A 27,072-nucleotide genomic window follows, 5' to 3' on the forward strand; every position below is an offset into this window, starting at 1 on the left:
TATGTGAGAAGGAAATCACTCTGTGTAGCAATCTCTCTGCCATAGTACAGTACAGAGTTTCAATTCAATTAAATGGGGGGAAATATCACTTGTTTACTTTGGCTTTCTAAGAAAGGCATCATCCCCTAAAGAATGTATACCACTTTTGGATTTTTCATATTTATCAAAATTTTAGCAACATGATAAACTTCCTTTAAACAATAGATTCTGGGAAGAAACATGACCACTGTAATAGAAACAGAAGTGAGTCCAATGAACTTGATGCCAGTTGAAATAAACTCGTAAGAGTAACAATAGAGCCCTTCAAAGGATGTGCCAGAATCAGCTATGAGCAGGGACTCTGAATTGTCTTTGTGACGTAAATGGACAGATGTCCATCAGATGGAGCTTTGCTGAACACTTCCACAGACATTTACATGACTACCGAAAGCATTTCTGAGGCTTCAATGCCAATGGCTATTCAGTAACTGAAATCTATTTCTATTGCTGTCAAAAGTTCAGCTCTAGATTTTCCAGGCCATTCCATAGTTCTGGCTCAAATTGGCACTTGTAGAAAAAAAAAAAAAAACACAAAACATATAATCACCAGATCCTTGATGAAACACTGTAAGAAATAAGTACTTACAGCCAAACTGAGGTATCTTATTTAGAATAAGCTTGTAAGAAAAAGACTTCAGCTGTTTCTTTCAAGCTTAAGAAAAGGAATGCTTTCATGAATACTGTGAAGCCAGTGGTTTTGACATAACCATTTATCTAATAAATGACAAAGGGGTTTCTTTTATACATAACACTTACCATCCTGGCTTTTTTTTTTTTCCACTAACTGCACTTATCAAGAAAGAATCCCACAGACTGTTTTTAGTTTACTACAAGTACTTAATACTGTAATATTTATCCAACTCCAGAGGTCCACATACTAAAAAAAATTAACTTTAAAATGGTATCTCCCTAGAGGGCTGACAAGTCTTCTGATACAAGTACCTTGCAATAAATTAAACTGGAAGTTCTATCTCAATGGAACAATAATTAAAAATGAAACAGTCCTTAAAAAAGTTTACGTTGTATCCTTATCTCAAATATCCATAAAAACATTTTCAGGAAAATAAAGGCAACCAATCCACTCCTTGGTAACGCTTATTCTTGGTAATGCATTTAAAACACAAATAAAGGCATGCTGGATCAAGAAAAATAACTCTTATTTCATGAAAATAGAAGCTGAAGTTGAGGGGGGAAAAAGTCCCATTCAGACAAAAACATTACGAAAATTGCAAGGTGTTTCACAACTGATAGCAATAAGAATACCACAAAGAGAGGGCAATGCTAACCTTCATCTATTTAATTTAAAATCATCATTACATAGCATTTAAATACTTCGTCATAATCTCAAAGGACATCAGGAATCCTGGGATTTGTGTATGTGCATGTGTGATGTGTTTTCCAGATATCAAAACTGTTTGGGGGCTATGCTTCAATTTACAAAATTGTTGGAAAAAAGGGTCCAGAAATGCAAGATCAAAAATTGGAATAAAAAATATTGAACCCAATGAGCCTTAACATATTGAGAAATCATTTTAGCCATTGAGGTTTAGATTATAATAGAAAAACCATTAAAACTCCATCCACTTTCACTCCTGGGAAGAAGTTCTTCCTAATAAAACTCTTTTCAGAAGCACCAATCTCTGGTCAATCTTCTCATCCCAACTGCCCTCAACATTTTTAGGAAAAAAAAAAAAAAAAAAAAAAAAAAAATATATATATATATATATATATATATATATATATATATATATATATATAATAAAAAAAATATATACACACACACACACACATATATGGCATTCTTTCTTGGTTGGTACAGATTTGTTTGCATGCACGCATACATATTTTTAAGTTAATTCATTGTCTCTTTTCTCTTCTACATGAACTTTCTGAGATACATAGAAAACTCTGCAGAAAGAAGTCAACCTAATGCTGTGAATTTGGGGAAAGCTGGCAGGTGATAGTGACCTGAAATTAGCTAATTAGTAATGGTTTGGTTCTCAAACCCTACATATTTGGGGGAGTTCTCACAATATGGTAATATTTAATGAATTATCTTTACTATTAAGTGTTTCTCAAAAATTCAAAAGTGAGCAAAATACATTCCCTCAGAATATATATGTTTAAAATTAGATAATTTGTTGCTTTATTTTAAATGTAATCCTAATAGTTTAATAATTTATTTTTCTTTATGTATTCTAGAATCTGGAATGTTGAAGATAATCAGTGTTTATAGGAACAGCCTAATGTTAAGGAATGAGGGAGAAAAACTATAATAATTGGCTCATAATCATAGGAGACTAGGGCCATCTATAGAGGAGAAAACAATCTTGTGTATTTCAATGTCTTCAGAGAGTACCACTGTATTGTAATCTTGTAAACAAATTCCTGCTCATCTTGTCTCCATGTAGATGATAGTTTATATAATATTTCCTATTTCAGAATCTTATGTTACATTTTAAGACATTTTTTTTTAAATGATTCAAACTGTAAACAGTTGCTTAAAGGAATAGGCATCAGTAATTTGGAAAAGTCTATTGCCTAATGTACTCTTACAAGAAACGGAACATTACTGTAGCAACACATAGTTAGAACAGGATTTTAGGATTCTAATTCAAGCCAAAAAAAATGAAAAGTGTGGAAATCAACTCACATATTCAAGGTGAGGTTGAGAACTATTCTAACCTCTATGTTAGTTCAGTCTAAAAGCACAAAAGTTACTCTGAGAATTTCATTTATCTCTAATGCCTTTGAGTCTGGATGAAAATAAAGCTGAAATCTATAGATTTTTGATTATGTGGATTAATCTCCTTTATACTAGAGCATACATTATTATGAATTATGAAGAGCATCATTACAATGAGGTCAATATTAAATAACAAGACATAAAGTTATTTCCTTTTCTTCCCCTTTAGTCAGTGTGATTGAATTTCTGAATGAGGACAGCTGAGAAAATCCATGACTCTTTGGGTGTCATGTCTCCTGCCTTGTGGAGTGCTCTTCTTTCTCAAGGAATTTTACTCACAGACCTTAGCAGTCCCTCCTGAATTGAACTCATCTTCCCCATCAGCTCAGCCTCAGCAAGAGTTAGAGGCCAGTTTATAAAATGTTAGTGATTCTCTACAATTCATTCTTCAGAGGCATTTTATATGGTGCATAAAACCCATTACAGAACCCGAGTACTAATTAATGATTCCATTCTTCTATCTTCTATTACCTGATCAGCCACAGCACGGGCTAATTTGTCCATTCGAGAACCTGCTTCGGCAATTTTCTTGGCAGCATTAATGACATCAGATGTGTTTTTCAATGGGCCTTTGCCTCTGAAACAACATAAACAACATAATTAGAAATCCACTTTATGACAAGAAATAGACAAACCTACCATATTGTTCGTTCAGGACTCTGCTTTGTATTTGGCTCTGGCCACGTTAGAAAAATTTTGAATGTTCTCAATTTCATCTCAATTTCATTTCAGTTTCTCAGTTCCATCTCAATTTCCATGTGAATAATCTACTTCCATTCATCTTTAGGAAATACTTTTCTCTATTTTGATGCTCATATTCACATTTTACTCTTTACATTAATTTACATATTTTTAAATAGTGTTCCATTAAAAAGGACGATCACCACAGGATAATGGGAATTTAATACTGAAATGCTTACTATGTTTCCATGCTGTTATAGGTACTACTTGATTTGTCTTCATAACAAGGCTAGCAAGTAAGGAATCATCATTTCCATTTTAAAAAAGAGCAAAATAGACTAAAATGATGAACTCATCTACATTCATACAAATCATAAGTAAAAAATTCTAAATTTAAATCAGAGTCTAGCCAAAATAAACACACATGCATTGTCTTTCATACCACGTCCAGCACCATTATTACAATTTTAAGTCCACAGTTGTCTCTTGTACATAACGGGGAACTGTTCAGCCAGAATTTTAGAATTCTGTTGAGTTCTTTCTCTGATAAGCTTATATGCTCCTGGTACTGATTTATGATGGAACACAAAACACATTGTGTGACAGTAGATGTTTTTATACTTCCAAACCATTTTCACATAAAGTATTCAATTAGGTGAACTGTTTAATATTACATGTCTTTTAAATATTTATCATAGAGGAAAAGTGTGCTGCATCATAAATCTTTAAACAAAATATAGTATATGATATAACTTCTTTCTCTCTTTTAAGAGATAAATAACATGATAGGCTAAATATATTTATCTCTCTCTTTTTTTTTTTTTTTTTTTTTTTTTGCTTTGCTACTTATCTTGGTCTCCTTATGTGTATCTAAAAATCAATGCATTTTTTTTAATGCTACAAAATTACATTCCTAGAGTTAGAAATGTGATAAGATATGGATAAAACACTTATACGTAAGGTTATATAGAGTAGGCAATATTGCCATCATTACATAACGTTTTAAGAAATAGAAGATTTAAAATGTCTTAAAATAATAATTGTAAATGAAAGCCATTTTGTTCAGTTTCCCTCCTAATTTCTCTTCTGAGATTTTTTTTTTTCACATTAGTCTAAAAGTGAAATATATTGTGTTCGTGTCAAAGCTTAAACACACACATAGGGAAATTCAAAACTTACAATATTTCATTTTGCTGTGATAACATTAACTCTTCCACAAAGAACACTGATATTTTTTCCCACTGGCTATTCAGATATTTAAATACAGACAAAGAGTTCACATATGAATTTTATTTAATATTGGATGAGTTAAACATTCTGTGATACTCTGGCTTCCATTCTCTAACATTATTTTGTTCATTATCTCTAAATAAATTTTCCCTTATTTCTATTGTACATTTTTAAAGGAAAGTTTGGATGCAGAATTTATCAATGTTTAATGATGTTCTCATTATTTATTTTTCTCTTTAACGTTCAAACTCTAAAATATCTTTTTTTTTTTTGCAGTTTTATTCTAACCCATTCACACAGAGCTCCACCCTACTTGATTTTTCATTATTAACAATCATATGTTCGTTTACTTCAAGAATTTCCAAGAGAGAAAGCTGGTTAAAAAATTACTAAATGCAGATGGTTTCTTAGAGGACTTCATTAAACCCTTTAACGAAGATAATCCCAATGCTATTTAAACTCATCCAGAATATAGGAAAGGAAGAAAGACTTCAAAAGCAATTCATTAAGTAATGTAATATTGATATTGTCAGATGCAGCTAACATAAATTTTATTTCAGGATTCTTATTTAGGTAGTAAAACTATTTATTTTTAAAGGAAGAAAAAACAAAGAAGTAAGGAATGGCATTTGAGTTCTGGAATGGATTTGTACATGCTTGTACGTGTTGATTGTTAAATTTTCAGGAATTTGGTCAGTTGACACGTTGGTAGCTTGAAATCTGCCATGATGGGAGTGCTTATTCCATAGAAATCCCAAATGCTACATAAGTAAGGGCTTTTCTATTCCCTAGAAAACCAGCAAACCACTGTCAAAAGTCACGGGAGTAGTTACACCCAGTAGAAAGGAAGGGTAGTGTGATCTGGAAGAGGTATATGGGGTGGGGGTTGGTTTCTGAAGCTGGGTGATGATTATACAGATTACTTTACAATACTATTTGAGTTGTACATTTATTTTTATGCACTTTTCTATAGGTCTATATTTTATAATTTAAATATTCACTTATTTTTCTGTCAATGTGATGGATATGAATCAATTTAATTTTCATTTCCGTGATGACAGAGGTGGCCAAGTCTCTTTTTATTATTTACTGATAATTATTATGAATCATTCATATAAACTTTTTTCTGAGTTGTTTATCCAAGTCCTTTGCACATTTTTCTATTGATTTATTTGTTTTTACCTAAATTGCTTTTTTCTGCTCTTTAGATACTTTGAATTCTGATCTTTTGTTAGTTATTCATGTCGCAAATTATTTCTTCCAGTCCTTTAGCCTGCATGCCTATTTTTATTACAGTTTTTTAATATAAATTTTAATTTTATTGTGGTAAAATGTATCAATCATTTCTACTAGAGTTTGTGCTTTTCACATATTCTTTAAGAAGTTCTTCCTGTTGAAGGTATTAGCTAAAACTCTAGTGGTAATCATTTATATATATATATATATATAAATATATATATATATAAATATTCAATACATTTACTGAATATATATATTCAATATATATTGCAATATATATTTAATACATTGCACACCTTAAACTTACACAATGTTGTATGTCAATTACATCTCAATACAGTTAGAAAAAAAGGAAAAGTTCATCTTTGACCCAAGATAACGAAAACATTCTCCCAATTTATTCTTAAATTTAAAGTTTGCTTTTCATATTTAGATATTAAAGCCACCTGCAGTTTATTTTTTGTATATAAGGTGAGATAGGAATCACGTTCTTTATTTTTCCATAACAGTAAGCAGTTGTCCCTGTAGCATTTATTAAAAAGTTAATTCTTTCTTCCAGAGTATTCTTTATAAATTTTGTACCGTTTACTTTTAAATTCTTCATGAGTAAATGTATTGCTTTAAAATATAAATATAAACTCACACATATTTGGTCAATTGATTTACAACAAAACAGCCAAGAATATCCAATGGGGAAAGACAATCTCTTCAATAAATGGTAAAAACTGAACAGCTTCGTACAATAGATTGAAACCACTATCTTACACCATACACCCAAATTAACTAAAATGGATCAAAGACTTAAACGTAAAACCTGAAATCATAACCCTCCTAGAAGAAAATAGGCAGCAAGCTCCTTGGCACTCGTATTGATAATTATTTTTTGGATGTGATACCCAAGGCAAAGGCAACAAAAGCAAAAACAAAACAGTAGGACTACATCAAACTATAAAGCTTCTGCACAGCAAGGGAAATCATCAGCATCATGAAAAGGCAACCTATGGAATGGGAGAAAATATTTGCAAATCATATATCTGATAAGGGGTTAATAGCTGAAATATATAAAGAACTGCTACTCAATAGCAAAAAATCAAAATAATTAAAAAAATTATTTGATTTTTTAAATTATTTTTCAAATAATTAATTTTATAATGGGCAAAGGATTTTAATAGACATTTTTCCAAAGAAGACATACAGATGGTCAACAGGTTCTTGAAAAGCTGCTCAACATCACTAATCATCAGGGAAATGCAAGTCAAAACCACAATGAGATACCACCTCACACCTATAAGATTGAGTATTAATTAAAAAAAAGAAAGGAAAAGAAAAGAAATGACAAGTGTTGGTGAGGATTTGATGCAGCTACTATGGAAAACAGTATGGAGGTTCCTCAAAAAGTTAAAAATAGAACTACCCTATGACCTAGCAATTCTACTTCTGGGAATTTATTCGAAGAAAATGAAAACACTCAAAATAGTATCTGTAGCCCCATGTCCATTGCAGCTTTTATAATAGTCAAGATACGGAAACAATCTAAATATACATCAGTGAATGAACGATAAAGAAAATGTGGTGTATATACAATGGAATATATAAAAAAATGAAATTGTATGACTAGTGAAAATATAAATAAACAGAACAGATTGATGGTAACCTGAGGTGAGCGGGGTTGGTGAAATGAGAGAAGGGGTTTAAAAAGTACAAACTTTTCAACCTTAAAAGTTTACGTATTTAAACTTAAGTCATGGGGATGCAATATTATTGTATTATATATTTAAAAAGTTGCTGAGAGAGTAGATCTTAGAAGTTTTCATCACAAGAAAAAAATTTACAACTATGTGTGGTGATGGATGTTAACTAGACTTCCTGTGGTGATCATCTTGCAATATATACAAATATCAAATAAAAAATAAAATGCAAATATAAAAATAGAAACCATTATAATTACACAGAAAAATAACACAAGAAAAATTGTCAATTGCCCGAGTCTAGATATTCATGAGTACTTGAGGTGCAGTTAAAACCATGTGCACCCTACTCATTGCCTCATGAGGCTGAAATAAGAAAATTCTTTTAATCATCTAGAAAATCCTGAATATTTAGTATATGGTTCTGATCATCATGCAAGACACTTCTAAGAAAGGTTCAAGGCCCAGATTTCTTTGAGTATAGGATCCGTGACATAATCTACTTTCCTCACATCATGAACAGAAGAAACAAGGGGAATAGAAAAGATAGTTGTGTCATTTTGGGAGGTGGGTGGTGAAAATTACTCATTTCCTTCTGCTTATGTACCAGGTTGAGTAGCTGTCTTTACTAGTAGTTGGGCCATAACTATGGAGTAATCAGTATGTTTAAAAGAAAAGACCCTGCGTTCAGCTTATGTAGCAAGGGTAGCATTTTCTTTTCACGCCATCATTGCATAGGCTGGGAGTGAATTCTAAAACTCCTTTAGACATCAGAGTGTCTAGAGCAGGGCTGTCCAGGAGAATTTTTGTAATGATGGACATGTTCTATAATTCTGCACTGTCCAATATAGTAGCCCCTTATCACAAGTGACTATCGAACACTTAAAATGTGCCTTGTGTGAATGAGGAACTGAGTTTAATTTTATTCAATTTTTATTCTATTTTTAACTTTACATTTTGAAGTATTTATAAATTCCCAGGAATTTGCAAAGGTACATACAGGGATGTTGTATACTCCCTTAATCCAGCTTCCTCTAACTCATCAAAGGACACAATCAACAGAGTAAAAAGTCAACACACAGAATCGGAGAAAATATGTGCAAATCACATATCTGACAAGGGGTTAATGTCCAAATATATACAAACTCCTATAATTCAACATTAAAACTCAATCAACCTGATTAAAAAATGAGCAAAGGACTTGAATAGACATTTCTCCAAAGAAGATATACAATGGCTCTAATCAGCACATGAAAAGATGTTCAACATCACTAATCATTAAGGAAATGCAAATCAAAATCACAATGAGATATCATCTCAAGCTCATCAAGATGGCTACTATAAAAACAAACAAACAAAAATAAGAAGTGTTGGCAAGTAAGTGCAGAAGTTGGAACCTCTGTGTACTGTTGATGGGAAGATAAAATGGAACAGTTGCTATGGAAATCAGTACAGTGTTTCCCTTTAAAACTGAAACAAACGATTAATTACCATGTAACCCAGCAATTCCATTTCTGGGCATATACAACAAAGTACTGAAAGCAGGATCTCAAAGAGATATTTGTACACCTATGTTTATCATTATCCACAATGGCGAAAATGTAGACTCAATCTAATTGTCCAACAATGGCTGAATGGATAAACAAAATATGATATACACATACAATGAAATATTATTTAGCCTTAAAAAGAAATGGACGTCTGACACAAGCTATAACATGGTTAAACCTTGAAAACGTTATACTAAATGAAGTAAATCAGTCACAAAAAGCCAATACTGTATGTTTCCACTTCTATGAGACACTTAGAGTAGTTAAATTCATAGAGATGCAAAGGAGAATGATGGTTGCCACGGGCTGAGTGGATAGAGGAATGGGGAGTTAACATTCAGTGGTACAGAGTTTCTGTTGGGAAAAATGAACATTTTCTAGATGTGGATGGTGATAATTGTTGCACAGCCCTGTGAATGTACTTACTGCCACAGAACTGTACTTACTGCCACATACTTAAAAATGGTTAAAATGGTAAATTTTATTGTATATATTTTTCACCACAATGAAAAACAATTAATTTAAATAGCCACATATAGTTAGTGGCTACTCTATTGGATGGCATAAGTCTAAATTAGCCACAGTCAACTGAATAATGTGAAGTGGTATAGAAACAAGAAAAAAAAATGGCCAACAGAAAAAAAAATCTAGCTAGCTAGCTATCATCTATGAATCAATTCATATGCAACATATGTATCAGACCCAGTAAAAAAACAAGATCAGAGTCTAAGCCTTTCTATCATTGGAAGGCAATGTTGAAAAAGGGAATGGCTCCAATGGCATCTCAATGGCATCTCAAAATGATGGCTTACACCCTTTGTGTTTTCCTACCTCAGACCAGATTCTCTATTTTGGGTGTTTTAAAGGTGCTTTGAAGAATTTGTGACTTTAAAGACAGAAACCATCATATTGTTCCATCTGGAACATGTTTTTTGTTTTATTGGAAAGAACGGGAAGCTGTAGAAGTGGCTCTACTATACAGATATGTGTAACCTTCTGTCTTTTGGTAATAGGTGATACTTATACAAAGGTCAATGATTGGATGGTTTTCCAGGAAATAGTAAATCCCCACCCCCCAACCCCCAAAAAAAGAAATAAAAAGAGAGGCATGCAAAACTATCACTATATCACCGCTATCTATCATTGACCAACAATTCATATTTATTTCATGAAAAGATAGCAGGTATTAATATGAAAAGGCAATGTGTTCATACATTCTAAGTCAATGTACTCAATACCCCAAATTCTGCAAATTAAAAAGTTTTATTTGCTATAGCTTTTGCAATGCCTCTAAATTGTCAACATATAATATGACTCTCCAATAATGAGATATAGTATATAAGGAATGAATTTGCAAATGCACTGAATCACAGAAGCCTCCATTCAGAACCACGGTTTCATAATATGTGCTTAGGAAATATTACTTTCACCAATCAGCTGAAGCAGTACGAAGACAGCACAGTAGAAAAGTTGAATGAATCTTGAGATTAATGCGGTCAGTGGTGACTACAGGGATATGAGTTGAAATATTTAAGGCAGTGACATTTATATTATGGCCTTGACATTGAAGTACAAATGTGAACCCAATTGATTAGAAGGCTAAGGGTTAATATATGTAGACTTTAGTTGGTAAACTGAAGATTTTTATTGTATTCTATGAAAAGAGGAGCTAACGAAAGTTTTGTGCAAAGGGAGCTGAATGGTTGCTCTTTAATGGACAGATGTGGTGTGGCATGGACAGACAGGACTCAAGAATTCAAACTGAAAGACCATTCAGGCAATACCTAGGCTGAGGTAGTGAGTATCTGAGAAGAGTGGGGTGATTACATGATGCTTGAGTCTAGTCCTCAGTATTTCACAGTTCGATGTAACCCTAAAAGTTATTTTTTCTTAGCCTGTACCCTGTTCCTTTCAAGATGAGAATTTATGGTTAATCTCAAAAGACAGCTTTGTCTCTTGCTATACAGTTACACTTGGGTTTCTTTCCTGTGCTGCTGTCATCTGCACACCTTTCGTTATTGGAACACAAGACTAGCACATGCTGTTTCTTTCCCAAAAATGACATGAGAATTATGGATTCACCCTATGCATGACGGTGCTTGTGCCATCGCCCATGAGGTGGTAGTCAAGAACAGCAAAAAGACATGAGGCATAGCAGTTTTATCCTCCAGGAAGAAGTTATTACATAAAAAATGAGGCAGAGCCTCTCCAATTTTAATAATAATGGTGTGCATATCATTGAGATTACTGAATCAAATTAAAGTTAGCTACTGATAAGAATAAAATAAGATAAATGCAAGAGTATTTGTTTTGCATTTGAATTCCATTTAAACATATGATTTGAGAAGAGTAGCCGAGTTTCAATTCCTTTAACTAAGACATAATAGTACACAGAAGCTATCAGAGGTATAGAGCTGAAAATATTATTCCTCCTTGAAGGGGAAAATGCAAGGTCAATAATAATAATACACATGACCAAGTGCAGTAAACTTAGCAGAGAGGCCACAAAGAAAGGCTCAAGTCAGCCACCTCTTTGAAAAGGAAGAAGCTCTGCAGATAGAGGCAGAAACTTTAGCTTCCAGTGTTCTATTTCTAATGCACACCCTTTTCTTATCTCTGGTCACTAACTCCTGTACTCTTCCCTTTGCCCTCACAAATGGGCACAAAACTACTCATCAGGCAGTGGGACACATGGTCACCAGTAGAATCCTAGACATTTCATTATTCAAATCAGCATCAAATGATTATATGAAATCCCTAGAAAATTGAAGCGGCCTTCTTTTCACTTTTAAAACTATTCTTTGACTAATAGAAAATCTGTCTGATTTAATATCTTACAAGACCTCCTCAAACATCTCTCTTCTTTGACCACAGTTATATATAATGTAGATCATTATAAAATGTTCTCTTGATCTAAACTAGCAACATGACTAAATTCATTATTCACTTTAAACTAATGAGAATATTTGTTCAAGTGATGTTATTAATGGATTGCATAATATCCATCAGATACAGTACTAATATAATGTTGAAAGCAAGCAAATTAAGTCATCACAGGCCTTGAAAAATAATGACTGAGGCTCCCATGATAGTATGATTTGTAGGAAATTCAGGCTTAAAAAATAGCTCAGACACTTTTTCCTATTATTAGGTGTGTGTGTGTATGTGTGTGTGTGTGTGTGTGTGTGTGTGTGTGTGTGTGTGAAATAAATCTGTGAAGCTAAAAGAGACTAACTAAATCTACAAATTTGAACTTCTAATGAATACAATGACATTTAAAAGTCTCAAAGGTCACGCTCATAACAGTAAAATCATTTCAGTGAAGACAAAAAAAAAATTTCAAAATATTTGGAGAAAGGGCCAAGCAATGCCATTAGTACAAACTGGCTAGAGGCAAAGGGTAAGGTGGATGAGTCAGGGACGTTCCATATTTTATTATAACCTATAATTAATCACAGGCTGTTCTTATTAGAAGCATTCAACAATCATTTAAAAAAAAATTGTCACCCATAACGTGATGTTTAGACATTGCTGTATATCTTCCGTAGTATTAGTAACAAATGCCATGTGGAATTATTAAAACACCTTTGACCAAAGACACAGGTCTACGTGTTTCTATGTTCCCAGGGGGAAAACATCTACAGTACAATGATAGCTTATATTTGTATGGCAGCATAATTTACAAATGTGTTACCTCTTTGGAATTTAAAACTCTTCTGTGAAATATATAAGAAAAGCATTATTTCGTCATTTTTCAAATAAATAAAGACAATAAGAGACTGGTCCAAAATCACCTGATAGTTGGATCAAAATCCAGGGATCTTTTCAGTGAGCTTTGCTTTGCCTTTATTTGACCTTCGTGAGGTAGGAAAGACAAAAATGTCACCTCCCTTTACAGAGGAGACTGAAAATGCAAAGGCAGAAACAGTGATGACCCCAGATGACGAAAAGGCCCCTGACAAAATTCTGACTGGTGTCTTGATTTATTAAAAGCACTGCTCAGAGCAAAGGGAATAAAATACATATAATTTTTAATTAATCTGTCAAAATTATGGAATCAGGTTGTTGAACCTGATCCTTTGAATGTAAGGGTAAAAACAAGCTGAAGGTAATGCTAGATCTTGGGCCAGCATTAAAACATATTACATGTATACATGCACACATATGTATAGATACATACTTTTCCCAAGTGGATATTAACAAATCATTCACCTTATCTTCAGAATAATATTTAAGTACATTGCAAAATAGCACAGAACAAAAATGAATCACCCAATCCTCAAGGGTTTGATTTTATGACTGATGTAGGATAGATAATTAAAACAATAATAATTACAAAAATGAATCTGTTCTCCTTAACCAAAAAGACCTATCTGCTAAGAATTAGGTTCCGATCATTTTGACTTACACATGTAGATTTTATAATACCAGCACCTTGCTTTCATTTAATATTTTCATTTTCCAGCAAGCTTTTGCATGTTAATATATGCTGCTAGGCTTCTGGGTTTAATGAGAAAATGTCCATCTCCCTGTTTCTGGGCCTCACCTTGTGAAGTCTGTCATTTCCATCATGATCATACACATCTGCTTGGCCAGCACAATTATATCATTGCCGCTGTCGTCCCATTTGGCTACTTCAGCATCCAGCTTGCTTTTCTCTTGGTGGAATATCTCCACCTGCTCAGCTATTTTTGCCTTCTCCTCCTGTGGTAGTTGCGCCATGATGGCCTGTGTGGGTTACAGAAAAGTGTGACTAATTAATGGTGACAAAGGAAGTTCAAACAGTAGGTTGACTCTGCCTCCAGTTAATGGCAAAGCCAGACACTGACAAGATGTATAGGCTGCTCCACCATTCTGGAAAGTGCCCTCCAGCCCCAGGAAGACCAAACACAGACATCTGAGAAGGTCCCCAAATTCCCTATCCCCACGCCCACATACAAAAAATATGGAGATCCAAGGGTATACACACTGACAGTAACATAACTTCTCTGTTGCTTTGATGACATATGTTTGTTCAAAAGAATCTATTCTTGACAATTTTTATATTTGGTCTCTGGAAACTTTTACTAGATGAAAGACTACATCTCTTTCAACACCAAAATCTGATCAGAGAAAGGAAAAAAGAAAAAAAGGCCTTCTGCCAGTGAGGAATTTTAAACACTATCTGAGCATTCAAGTGGAGTGCGGTGGGGTGGGGTAGACAGACTTTCTATGAGTGTTAATGATGGAGTCCATGATTAGATGCCACCCCCTCCCCCACCTTGGGCATTCCAGGGATGGCTTACCTAATTCCAGTCCCTCATCTACCACCTCTGTGGAAATCCTGAGATGACCACAGTTCTGTATAAAGCCTAACAATGTGGTGGGATAAAATAAAAAATTAGGAAGCAAAGGCTGATTTTCAATAAGTTGCTAGGTAAGGGAATGTAGAAAAAGAAAGTCAATTCTCATTTTTCATGGATTCTTTATTTGCACATTTGCCTACTCTCTAAAATTTATCTACAACCTCTAATTAATACTTGTGGTACTTTCACAGTCATTCACAGACATGAACAGAGCTGCAGAAAATGAGGAACACACATGTTCCCAGATGAGGTTGAATAAGGGATTCTCTGCCTTCTGGTTTCAGCACTCACACAAATAAAGGTGTCCTTCCTATGGTGTATTTAGTTCCACATTTTCCACACCTTTGTACTTTTTGTTGGTGATATTGCTGTACAACCCAAGAATATCACCAGAGTGCTGCCTAGTAGCCCCAAGCACACAAGAAGGCTGTGATGTGAAGAAAATACCTGTATTAGGTGAGCTTCATGTCAGGCAGGAGTTATAGGGCTCCTGGCTGTATGAAATCAGTGTAAGTGAATCAAAACAAGAAAGTAAGATATCTAAACAGAAGCACCCATTAAACAAGATTATGTGTGATTGACTGAAGGAAACATTGAGACCAGCATCACTCAGGAACCTAACCTTGAATTTCCCCTATGAGCAATGATTCAGTAGGTGCTGATTAAGTGTTCATGGTGACTTTATAGAACATACAAAGGTCTGACAATTAAGTTCATCCTAGAGAAAGTGCTACATACCTCATTAATGAATGTCACTATGGTCACCTTCAAAGTACCCCCCTTGGGAAGCTCTACACTGACACGAGCGCCTAGTCCACCTTCAAAGCAATTTTGGAACTGTTTTTCTAGAATGGCTATCAGAGCTGTTGTCATATTACCCTTGATGTCCTGAATGTCATCAAAATGTCTTCTTTTCAATATTTCCTTAATCTTTGGGTAAAGAAAGAAGTCATTGGGGGCTGGATCAGGTGATTAGGGAGGGTGTTCCAATACAGTTATTTGTTTACTGGCCAAAAAACTCCCTCACAGACAGTGCCGTGTGAGCTGGTGCATTGGCGTGATGTAAGAGCCATGAATTGTTGGCGAAAAGTTCAGGTAACCTAACTTTTTCACACAGTCTTTTTTCAGCACTTCCAAATAGTAAATTTTGTTAACTGTCCAGTTGGTACAAATTCATAATGAATAATATTTCTGATATCAAAAAAATTTAGCAACATCATTGCAACAAGTTCATGAAGTTAATTGTCAGTCTTTGTAAGTACCGCAAATAAAGAGAATCAACTCTATTTATTAAAACACCATTGATATAACAGTCCCTCAGTGAAATGTTTGACATCACCTGATTGCATCCTCACAGAACCAAGTGTAACTTGCTTCACAGAAGGAACATGTGGATAAGAATGTAACCCCTAGTATCCCTCTGGTTCTGGGATACACCTATTCTCCAGCAGAGAAACCAAGAGAGCATGATTTGGGGGACCTACAGTATTTGCAAAAAACAAGTAAAATAACACAAAAAAATTGCTTCCTAAATTGTAAAGCTCCTCCTAATGTGAGTGAATCATTAGAAGGAGAGGTAGCTGATGTCTAATGGAAATATCAACGGACAGAAACTCAGAAGAACGGGGCTCAGCCAGCTTCTGTCACTGACTTGGGCTAAGACCTCATTACTATTAGATCATATCCTTAACATATCCACATATAATATAAGAATAGTAAACAATTATCGCAAAATGTTATGGTGGACAACAAATTAAATAATAAATGTGTTAAGTGTTTTATACAAACAAACAAACAAAAGTAAGCATGTATGGCTATATGATTAACATTATTTTATCATCATTTCCATATTAGTTTTCCTTTCCAGCTACCCCTCTAGCTAATTACTTAGTTACCATCAAAGAGAAGGGATAGTCCCTTCTCTTTGTCTATGTGACTCTCTGTAAAGAGACTGATATGATTCCTCGAGTACAGACATATGTGCTGCATGCTGTGTACTGTGCAGTCTTATCTATGTCAAAAACCTTAATCTATTTAATCATTCTACAAGATTAACACTATCATTAGCCATATTTTATTAATGACGATACCAAGGCCCAGAGGAATGTATTACATTTCCAATATCATATATCAAATAAGCTGTAGGAATAGGATTCCAATTCAGGCCAGCTAATACCATACTTCACCATTGGGCACATGGATCACCGTGCGCACCCATTTAGGTTACACTCTGCACAGCAGTCCCGGCCCAGGGGGACAAGTATTGCTGAAATCACCAGGCTGTCCACCAGGCTGAGCATGCTAGAGATGAGGGGTTATCTGTCAAGAGAAAGGGGCGTCTTTGTCTGATTTGCATAAAGGTGTCCTTGGACTACGTAGCAGTTGCCTGGACACTACATCTTACTAATAGACAGCCATGTCTACCAACTCCATGCATGCATGTATGTGACTATATATAAATAGTATTTGAGTGTCTGTGTGTGTGCATGATTTGTGTGTGTGTGTGTGTATACACAAATTACAACCCATATTTAAATAGCCAGCCTGGTACAAATACTATAATTAAAGTAGTTAAAATAGTATATTTTGAAAAAATTTAAAAGTACTTTTAAAAACTGTATTTAAAACGGTGGTCAATACACAGAAGAGTTTGTTATAAGCTCACATATGCAATATTATACTAAAATGAGGCAGCTATTCCTATGCATTTGAGATAGGTTTGGATTTGCAGAAATTGAATATTATGCTCTTTTTTCCTGAACCATTCCTGTTTGAGGATCCAGTGCTGTCCTAGATTAACTTGTCCTCATTATATAAAATTGATAATTGTGTTTTACTTAGACTTCACAAGTCCTAACCAGCACAATATAAAGCATTCACTAGGTACTTCTTTTTAACAGAATCTATAAACCTAACCTGCAAACCTTCAGACTCTACATTCAACCCCCAAACAGAAAGCAATGAACCTTTCATTGTCCTGAAAGTGTTACTTTGTGCATTGAAGGCTGTACACTTCTCTGTGAACTGTATCACTTGAGTTTCAATTGTGCAGTTTAGCATTTGAATATTAACTGCCTTGCTCATTTCTCTAATTTCTATAAATGTCCTACCTCTGACTTCCCTCGGAGCTTCCTTAGGGTAGGGGCCTCAGCACCCTGTACAGAACAGAAGCTTAATAAATATCTTTTGATTTACTGCTTAAGCATTTTTTCACTTACTACATCAACATAGTAAGAGAGGAGTTATCAGAACTAGCAAACATGTCTTAAGGGCACAGTTCTAAAGAAACACTGGCCCCTTCAATGCAGATTTACAAAGGAAGTTGTTATTTTGACTCTAGGGGTGCTCAACCCGCATAATGCACTTAATGGTGTGTGACTGGGGCGCAAGTGTCATTACACTTGCTTCTGCATATGTAGCTATCAATGAGGCCAAGTCTCTTCCAAAATATTTTTAAAATGCTCTTGGCTTTTAAAAATTCATACTTGACCTTTTCTGAAACTTGAATTAAAAAAAAAAAAAGGTTATCTATAAACAGTAGATGACAATCTGCAAAATTTGCAAGTTAATCAAATTAAAATTCAACATATGAGTTTTAATTAGACCTTATCATTGTAACTCAGCAGTTTGAAATGTTAACACATTAAAGCCATTCCAGGTAGGGAAAAAAAAAAAAATAGAGGCTGCTTACATTGAAATCAAGTTGAATACAAAATAAATAACATGCAATTGTCCAGTCCCTCAAATTAAGGGAACGTGAGAAAAATGATTTTCATGGCCAAGAGGAAAGGGAACAAATCAGCGTTTCTGTTTGTGTGATGTGATCACCTGGGGCAGTCATAGTTTCTGCTGCTTCCCGTTCACAGTACCAAGCACACCTCTCCAGATCGCTGATCTGGTTGATCTGAGGGCTCAAATCTGTGGCATCAGAGACTTAAATCCACAGTTTTCTACCCCGCGCCCAGCCCAGGTTCCCAGCCTTTCCTTTAAACAGCCAACCATTTTTTTAAAAATTAATGTTATAAACTCTACTTATCAAATAAAAGTACAAATCACTAATCCACGCCAACAACCACTCAACCGAGAATCATTTCTTCAATCTAAATCTCAAGGAGCTTTTGATATAATTATTTTTCCAATCTCAAAAAGAAAAATGACTTTTGAGGTCTATGGGCTTCCAAACTGACAGGTGTTGGTTTCTCAAACACCGAGCAAGAGTCTGACATTAAGGTTTCAAGTAGATGAATGTTCACAAATAATGAGCAAAAGGGCTAAAATTCAACGTACCCATTTCTATTCCCTTGCATATACAGCAGGTTAATAACTATAAGTTGTTAAGGTGTAGGTCCTTTGAATTTACCAGTCTCAGGCTGTGAAGTGAATTGGAAAATTGAAGTAATTAATTCCATTAATTTAAGTAAAAAATTTCACGATTGCCTCAATCGTCCAGCTCTTTCAGTTTAAATCATTTGGCCCTTCTTCTAATGAATGACTAGCTCATGCTACATGCATCATCATCATCTCCATCCACTTAACATTATGTGGCAAATCCTATGATACATTTTATCACCCAGTTCTCCAAATGACATTACCAGGTAGCAGCTGTGTATGTAAACAAAGAGATGAGGCAGGGAGAGGTGAAGATGTTGCCCAAAGTCACACAGCTTGGCTGACCCCATATTTAAAATCAGGTCAGCATGACTCGAGATAATACATTCTGTCACCAAGGTTAAGTGCCTACGAGTTGTTGCTGATCAATTTTAGTTCTATCATCCTGCGAAGAAAGGGCTTATAAGAAGTCATGTTGAGGATCAAAAGGTCTGATCACTTCTGGATTTTATCAGACCAGGGTATGACTATTCTCATTCTCTCCTAATTGCAATCTCTCTTCCCTTGCCTCCCCTCCTCTCCACTTCTCCCTTTCTCTCTCTCACCTTCCTCCTCCCCTCTTTCTCATAAAATGTTGTAGAAAAGCATCACATAGGGACACATAAAGGAAATAAACACTCTAACTTCAGACTTTGAGAGTAACGTTGGAGTGGGTACTAAAAGCTTTTCTTCCACTTTCACCTTTTAGATTAATTTAATATTTTCAGAGAGGAATGTCTAAATGAGAACACAAAATAAGGCCATTAACAAGGGAGGCTTTGCTGCTGGAAAGAGCAACTGCCTCTGTCAAAGACCACTTTTGCCTCCTTCACGATTTTGACCAAGTTAACACTTCTCTGGTCAAAAGTTCAACCATCTGTGTCATCTCAGCAATTCGATGCACCCTCATATTTCCAACTTACAGCCATAATTCTATGTCTCTGATTTGTCATCATATAATTACAGGCTAAAACAAGCTGACTCAATAACTGAAGTTGTCTGCTGTTAGTCACACAGACCAGATGATAGATCTAAAAGACAAATCAGCAAGTGCTGGATTATAGGGGGACTTTTTTCTTACTACCCTGGACCATGTTCATAATTTACAATAAAAAAATTTTCAAAAGAGACTATTTTCTTTTCACCCATCGGGTGAAGAAATAATAGATGATATAGACGGGTGCCCTTTGACTTTTGTTTCCACCTAGACTTGACTCAATGTCTAATGTAAGAAAGATTCATGAAATGGAAGTACAATGGGACTGCATCCTCCCTGTAAAAAGTGGGACTAATTGTTATATTTTGAAAGATGGTGATTATTATATAAAATATGACAAGGGTTGTACAACATTGCTTGGTCTTGGAGAAAACAAGTCAACAGATACTGGGCTGTATAAATACTGAGCTGCAATCAGTCAAATTGATTTTGAACTGATTGAAGTTTGGATGAATTACTCGAACTTGCCCTTTGTCATTGACGTAAAAATAAAATGCTTGTTTTACTTAATTTTGAAGAAGAATGACTCGGTTGATGAATTAGTTTAGCGTTATGCCAATATAGTCTCAAAAAACTCTCAGCTTAATGAACTTCCCAATTTTCTACATTGGGGGCGGAATTAAAGAGAGTCTATAAGAAATTTTAGAAAGTAGGGGGCTTCCTACTCTTGTGCATGCTTTTCGACCTTCACCAGCCTGTGATCGGAAGAGATTTCTCTTCCAAAGAATAACATTTTCCAGCCACTCTTTATTGAGCACTTAATATATGTTTGGTATTATCCTCATTGCTTTTTTTTTTTTAACCAATATTAACTAAAACTTCAGAAGAGTTCTATCACATACGTTTACTATACCCATTTTACAGATGATAGGACTGGAAGTTCAGGAAATTCAGCAACATGTAACTGAATATGGTCCTCACTCTCCTCACTCTATGCTTTAAAATTCAAATCCAAATCAAATATATGGTGATGGAAGGAGAACTGACTGGGTGGTGAACACACAATGGGATTTATAGATGATGCAATACAGAATTGTACACCTGAGATCTATGTAATTTTGCTAACAAATGTCACTCCAATAAATTAAAAAAAATTCAAATCCAAGTCTGTCTGAAATCAAAGCCAGATGCCTTTAATATTCTGGCTATTACCCTCACATTTCACCTAAACATGTCCATCTATATTTTCTGGATTATTTAATTGTTACATGAGACGATCGGGATATAAAGCACAAAAGAGAACTTAGGTTTTTAAGTACAAAGACTTTCTTGACTCCGCGTAAGATTTAGTCTTCTTTGACTCCTCTTTATTTTAACCTCTGATTGGTTGTTTCTTACTCTTTTTTCACAGTTTCTAAGTCCCTGTCAGCTTTCTGGTGTTTCCTAATCCTTATCCGAATTTATCACCTCTTTCTCAGCCTCATGCTTCCTATTGATGATCTTTTCTGCCATTAAACCTAACAGAAAACTAAAATATCTAATTCTCAGCTCTATTATAATTGGATTGCTTTTACCCTGTGGCAATTGAGCTTTTAAAGAGAGGAGAGTCTCAATGTCTTTTGCAATTTCCAGGGATTTCATCTTTTGCCACGGGTCTTGACTACCTGCTTCTGCCCTCAAGGAGATACAGCTGATCAGATTAGTCAGATTCCAGGATCCTCTTTGGAACACTTGTGTTGGAGGACAGTGTCCCAAAGTGTTCAGGAATGTTCAAATGTAGGCAAGAGCAGTCACCTTTCTTTGCTTCCTGCTAGATGACTCAACTGGCATATTTCTAGTATGTCTCTATAATTTATTTTTCTATCACATAAAGACAGATTTAGGGCTACCGCCCTGGCCCAAATTAGGTATTGGGGAAAAAAGTTCTCTCTCTATTCTGACAGCCTTCAGGCAATTTCAAAAGAGGTGGTCTTATTTATAGAGTCCCTAGGCCAGAGTATGGAGCAATGACAGCCCAGTAAAAAAGGAGTACTCTAATTCTCCATTTGTCATTGCCTCTTGTGCTGTTAACAAGCTTGGAGACTTCAAGACACATGAGGATGTCTGTGCCAATGTGAGATCTGGACTTCCTGTGCCCTTGGCTGTTGTGAACCATCTAATCGTAATCCCCATTCCCAACAAACTCCATTATACACATAAGGGTTTGCTTTGTTGTAGCTATTGTGTTTTGAGTGATGCAGAGAGAACTGAGTTAAAAGGAATCAGAAGCAGTGGGGGTTATTTCCATTGTGTAAAATGTGAGTTGCTAAAAACAACGCCAGATGAGAGCACAGATTTCAGAGCCATGAACCTGGGATTCCAAGTTCCTGCAAATCAGAAATTCCCTCAAAGCAATTTGGTGAATGCAGCCACTGGGCCACAAACCACAGTCCTGGATGTCCACTCACCCGTGCACTCTGCCCTGCGATGAGCTGGTCGTCCTCGGTCTGAACACTTGTCCGACTACGCACGTCATAATCTTCCTGCTCAAAGTCAGAATCGTCCTCTAGTTCTTCTGGGGTCTAAAGATACAAAGGAAAAGAGAAAAATCAGCCTGCGTTAAATTGATAAGCTTCACCGCCCCCCATACACTTCATCACTGCAAAGGCTAAGTAGCCCCCGGGAAAGAGAGCTTGTAGGGGATTACGCGGAGGGGGTCATGTAGGCAGGTATTGGCTAGAATAGAGTCAGAAAAATCAAGCTTCCCTAATTGATCTCCTTTTAAAAAATGCATTTTGTTTATTACTTCCTCCTGTAGGTGTAGCATGTCTAACTCTTTATATGACATGCTTTCTAATTGTAAAAAAAATTATATTTGTGTGCTATTTCAACCCATACAAAACTAAGCTAGAGGTGAGGCATCATTATTCCTTGCGATTTTGAAACCGATTCATTCAGACATATTTTTAAGTGATTAATAAATTACTGCATACTCACTAAAGATTAAAGAACTCTTTCATAAATAGTATCCATTAGCTCAATACAGCACAATGAAATATGTTTGGAGACTTCAAGCAGAACCAGGGTTTTTTGCCAATGTGAGATCTGGGCATTTTGTGCCCTGACTGTTGAACCAGCTAATCGTAACCCCCAACTCCAACAAAATCCACTGTACATGTATATGTTTTCTTTCCTGTGGCTGCTATGTTTCAAGGCATAGAGAAGTCTCCTTTTTACTGAGAAAAGCAAGGTTCTGAGAAGGAAAGTATCCAAATGTCTCTGAGCTAACTAATAACAGAAGTAGCATTTAGACCCAATCATTCCAATGTGTCTGGCTCCATATTGCTCTTTATAAGTTGTTTTGTCATTGCTATAGTTGTTTCTTTATTTCACATTAAAAATCAGGCAAACACTGGAGGTATGGAATGGTTTTAAAGTGAGCAGAGTTAGATGAAATGCTGTCCAACATGTACAGTCAGTGTTGGAGAAAGGTTATCAATGAATCCATAAAACCAGAAATAAAAAATCCCTCCCCATTTTTAATGACAATAATAATAGACAACGTGCTTTAAGTGCTTTCCATGCGCCTGTCACTGCTTTCTCTAAGTGCATTACGTACACTAACTCTACAGTTTCTATAACAGCCCTATGATGTAGACACAATTATCTCCATTTTACAGATAGGGAAATTGAGATGTGAGAGGTTATACCTTTTTCAAAGGCTTCTACGTCTGGACAGTTTGAAGCATGGACTCTATACTATCTTGCACTGTTAATTCTAAGAGGATGAACTCAGGAGGTGGCAAGGATGGTGCACAAAGGGAAAATGGTGCAGTAGTGTCAGATTCTCAGCTGGTCAAGTGTCATTAAGCTTAAAGGCGCTGGTCACCCACAAACTGCCTGTTGGCACACAGTGGCACCATCTCCCAGGATTCTGTCTTTCAGAAGGAAGGAACAGACCCCAAGCCGCACTGACGATGCAGTTGCTCATTCCCCATCCAAAAGGGCACACTTTTATTCTTCTGCTTTCTTTGGCTACCTCCATGTAATTAATCGGGTGTTGTTATTGATGAAGCCTTGAGATTGGTCAAGGTAAAATGGGGGGTCCTTCATGCCAATATCACATTCTACCTCGTAATTTTCCAAGCTTTGTCATATGCCTCCTGTTCACCTTCTCTCTCATCATCAATCTTATTAATATTTACTCAGTTATCTACAGATGATCAATTTTCTTTCACAGGAATGTTAAAAGAAAAGGGAAAAACTTTGTTCCAATATGTTATTAACTAAAGCCCGGTTAATAACCTGGGCAAACCCTGGTTCAAATAGCTGAGTGTATTCTGATTGTGGAAAGAGACAATAATCTCTGATCATCCTTCTCTCTTCTGGAGTGTGCTGCAGAACAATTACAGCAAGTTGGTAAATTCTGCTGACAAAGGGCTTGACAATATTGCACACACTTTTCATCATTAGTTTTAGAAAAGAAGAGGAAAGTGAAATGGAAAACCTCACTCAACGGAAAAAAAAGAAGCCTGTGACAGTGCCTATGGGACGGTGTCCAACATTTCGGAGATCCATGTATTTAGCAGATGAATCTGGCAGCAGAAGGCTAATAGCGATGAGCTTTTATTCAAGTGACGATGGCTCAGAAAACAAATAAAGTTCAAAAAAAAGAAAACTAATAACCTGGATATAGATCCAGGGGACCTGAATATTCTTGTGCTAACTCTGCCACTCATAAGCTCTTTTTGCCAAGTCACTTCGAGCTTTTTTGCTCCTCTGTCCCCTCACTCATAAAATGGAGATAATAATCGCTACTTGTTCTGCCTGCCTCATAGGATTCCAGAATCAAATGTACATGCAAATGGTTTGTAAATGATAACAGTGAACTAAATAAGTGATAGTGATAATTATTATGCTTAATACAATATATATCTAATAATAATAATAATAATAACAACAACAACAACAACAATCATTTTTACCACCCATTATGGCCCAGGCATTCAGCTAAAGGACTTAATCATTACAGCAACCTACTGAAATCAATTCCATCCCCATTTTATATATGTTTAAACAGGAGCAGAGTTATCGAGTAAATTTTCCAACGCGTCACACCTCGCAAGTTCAGAGTTCCAGGGCCCATGCTTTTACCCATCACAAATGCCACAGGCAAATTGATGAAATGAAAATATTTTGTTGTGCCTTAGCCATGCAGCAAACCCATTCAAGCCACCAATGTAAACAGTTCTGTGCATGTGCAGTTTGCTAATTTCATGTAAATGTGTCTCCTACGCATGCTGTTATTTTTTGAATTATTCATTTTTAAAAGAATGAGTGTGATTTTGGGGGTTGGTCAAGGACCTCCACAAGTTAAAAGATATATGGAAAAATAGTGAGGGTCTGCAAATGGGTGCAGAGATAATTAGACTGTATCATTAGATGGCATTATAGGGTAAAAGGAATAAATAAAATGTCTAATTCACTGGACTGGAGGCAGGAGACCTAGGGTCAAGCTTCAGTTCTGCCCTCTGTTCTCTCAGGGACGGCCTTTTTACAACAATGAAAACCCTCAGTGTCTTCCATCTCATTCAGTGTGGTCCTTGGGCCACAGGTGCTATTCCCTCTGCCTGGAACATACCTCCTCTAATACCTGCATGGTATCATTAGTTCCCCGGTTCTACTATTAGCTGTTAGGTTGTGAAAGTGGGTCTTATCTGTAAAATGGCACAATGGAAGTATTTGGCCCTTAAAATCTCTCCGCTCTAAGAGTCTATGAGAGTAACTTGTGTGTATTAGAGAGACTCAAGAAGCTCATGTTACTTGTCTACCATCACACCACACATCAATCTACCTGCAGGATCAATCTACCTGCCTCTGGTTCCCAATCAATTGCTCAATCTCTTCTCTAACAGCTTCTATAGAGAAGCAAAAATGAGAAAAAGCTGAAAGATTTAGAGTTGTTTCACCAGGCCATGTGAAAAATATATTAAGGATCATTTAAAGGAAAGGCTCAAATATGTGAATTTCATTGGGAGCAGAAAGATGAAGACATAGTTTGGCAACTGCAACAGGAGAGTTTGGGTGATGAGTGAACAAAGATTTCCCAACAGAGCTCTATATCACTGGAATGGACTGGAAACTAGAAAACAGAATTAAAGATTTCCTAAAGCTGATATAGAACAGAATCTCCCCAGTCGAGACTGATTGGTCACTGGCATCTCTATCTTGTATTACTTTGGCGGCCTCCTAACTGATCTTGCTTCTGCCCTTGCTCCATAGTTTCTATTCTCACCAATACGGCCAGGATGGTCCCTCTAAGATAAAAGTCAGATCATGTTATTCTCTAGCTTAGAAGCCTTCAATGGCTTCAATCTCATTCAATATGATCCTTAGGCCACATGTGCCATTCCCTCTGCCTGGAACACACCCCTCAACCCTTAATACTTTTATGGCTCATTTTCTCCTCCTTTTCCAAGTCTCTTCTCAAATGTCACCCAGTGACCACCCTTCATAAAACCTACACTCATCCTGTGCTCTATCCCACTTACAATACCTTGGTTTTCTTCACAGAATATTAACTGGCATATTACATCTACTTATTTGTTCTCTGTCTCCCATCAAAGGACTATAAATTCTTTGAGTATAGGGACTTTGGGCTATTTTGTTCACCTCTATATTCAGGACACTTCCAACAGTGGGGCATGTAGTAAGCATTCAACAAGTATTTGATAAATGGATGACCAAGATTGGATTACCAAATTAAAAAAAAAATCATACTCAATTATTTCTATTTAATTGAGTTAAGAAAACAAAACTAGGGACCTATGGAACCATGTTGATTAACTGGATAATAGCAATCTGTAATTGGTAGATCAAGTCTGTCACATAAATTGCTTTTATAGTCTCTTCAACCCTTTATTTTCTAACTATGACAAATACTCTGATTCCAATCCCTGCAATTCTAATAATATTGTTGACGTATTTGACAAGTTCTATTTCATTGACTGCATAAAGATAAACTTCATCCCAGCAGGATGAGGAAAGAAAATATTTCCTGGGAATCTACTAAGGCCAGGTCTATGATAGCACTTTATACCTATTGTAATATTGGCCACCATTTGCAGATAAGGAAACTAGGGCAGAGAAAAAAATTAGCATAAAAATTACCAAAATATATTTAGGCAATAGATTCCCATACTTTATTGCTTGCAGAACTCTCATGGTCTCAGTAATTTTTTTATGGTGCCTTTAAATTAAAAAAAAAAAA

The 27,072-nt window shown here is 35.6% G+C and overlaps 1 protein-coding gene across 4 annotated transcripts in view; it reads right to left on the bottom strand.

Moving 5' to 3' along the window:
* CTNNA2 (catenin alpha 2) overlaps nucleotides 1-27,072 on the bottom strand; it is a 1,066,300-nt gene that overhangs the window by 40,144 nt on the left and 999,084 nt on the right. For all 4 annotated transcript variants that reach the window (XM_081068568.1, XM_081068571.1, XM_081068569.1 and 1 more), the window contains 3 exons: nucleotides 22,271-22,384; nucleotides 13,720-13,901; nucleotides 3,257-3,362 (listed from right to left, as the gene is read on the bottom strand). In XM_081068568.1, coding sequence (XP_080924694.1) covers nucleotides 3,257-3,362; nucleotides 13,720-13,901; nucleotides 22,271-22,384 — 402 coding nt within the window. The remainder of the gene's footprint in view (nucleotides 1-3,256; nucleotides 3,363-13,719; nucleotides 13,902-22,270; nucleotides 22,385-27,072) is intronic.

Source organism: Rhinolophus hipposideros (assembly GCF_964194185.1).
Source record: "Rhinolophus hipposideros genome assembly, chromosome: 12".
In the NCBI taxonomy this organism is placed as follows: domain Eukaryota; kingdom Metazoa; phylum Chordata; class Mammalia; order Chiroptera; family Rhinolophidae; genus Rhinolophus; species Rhinolophus hipposideros.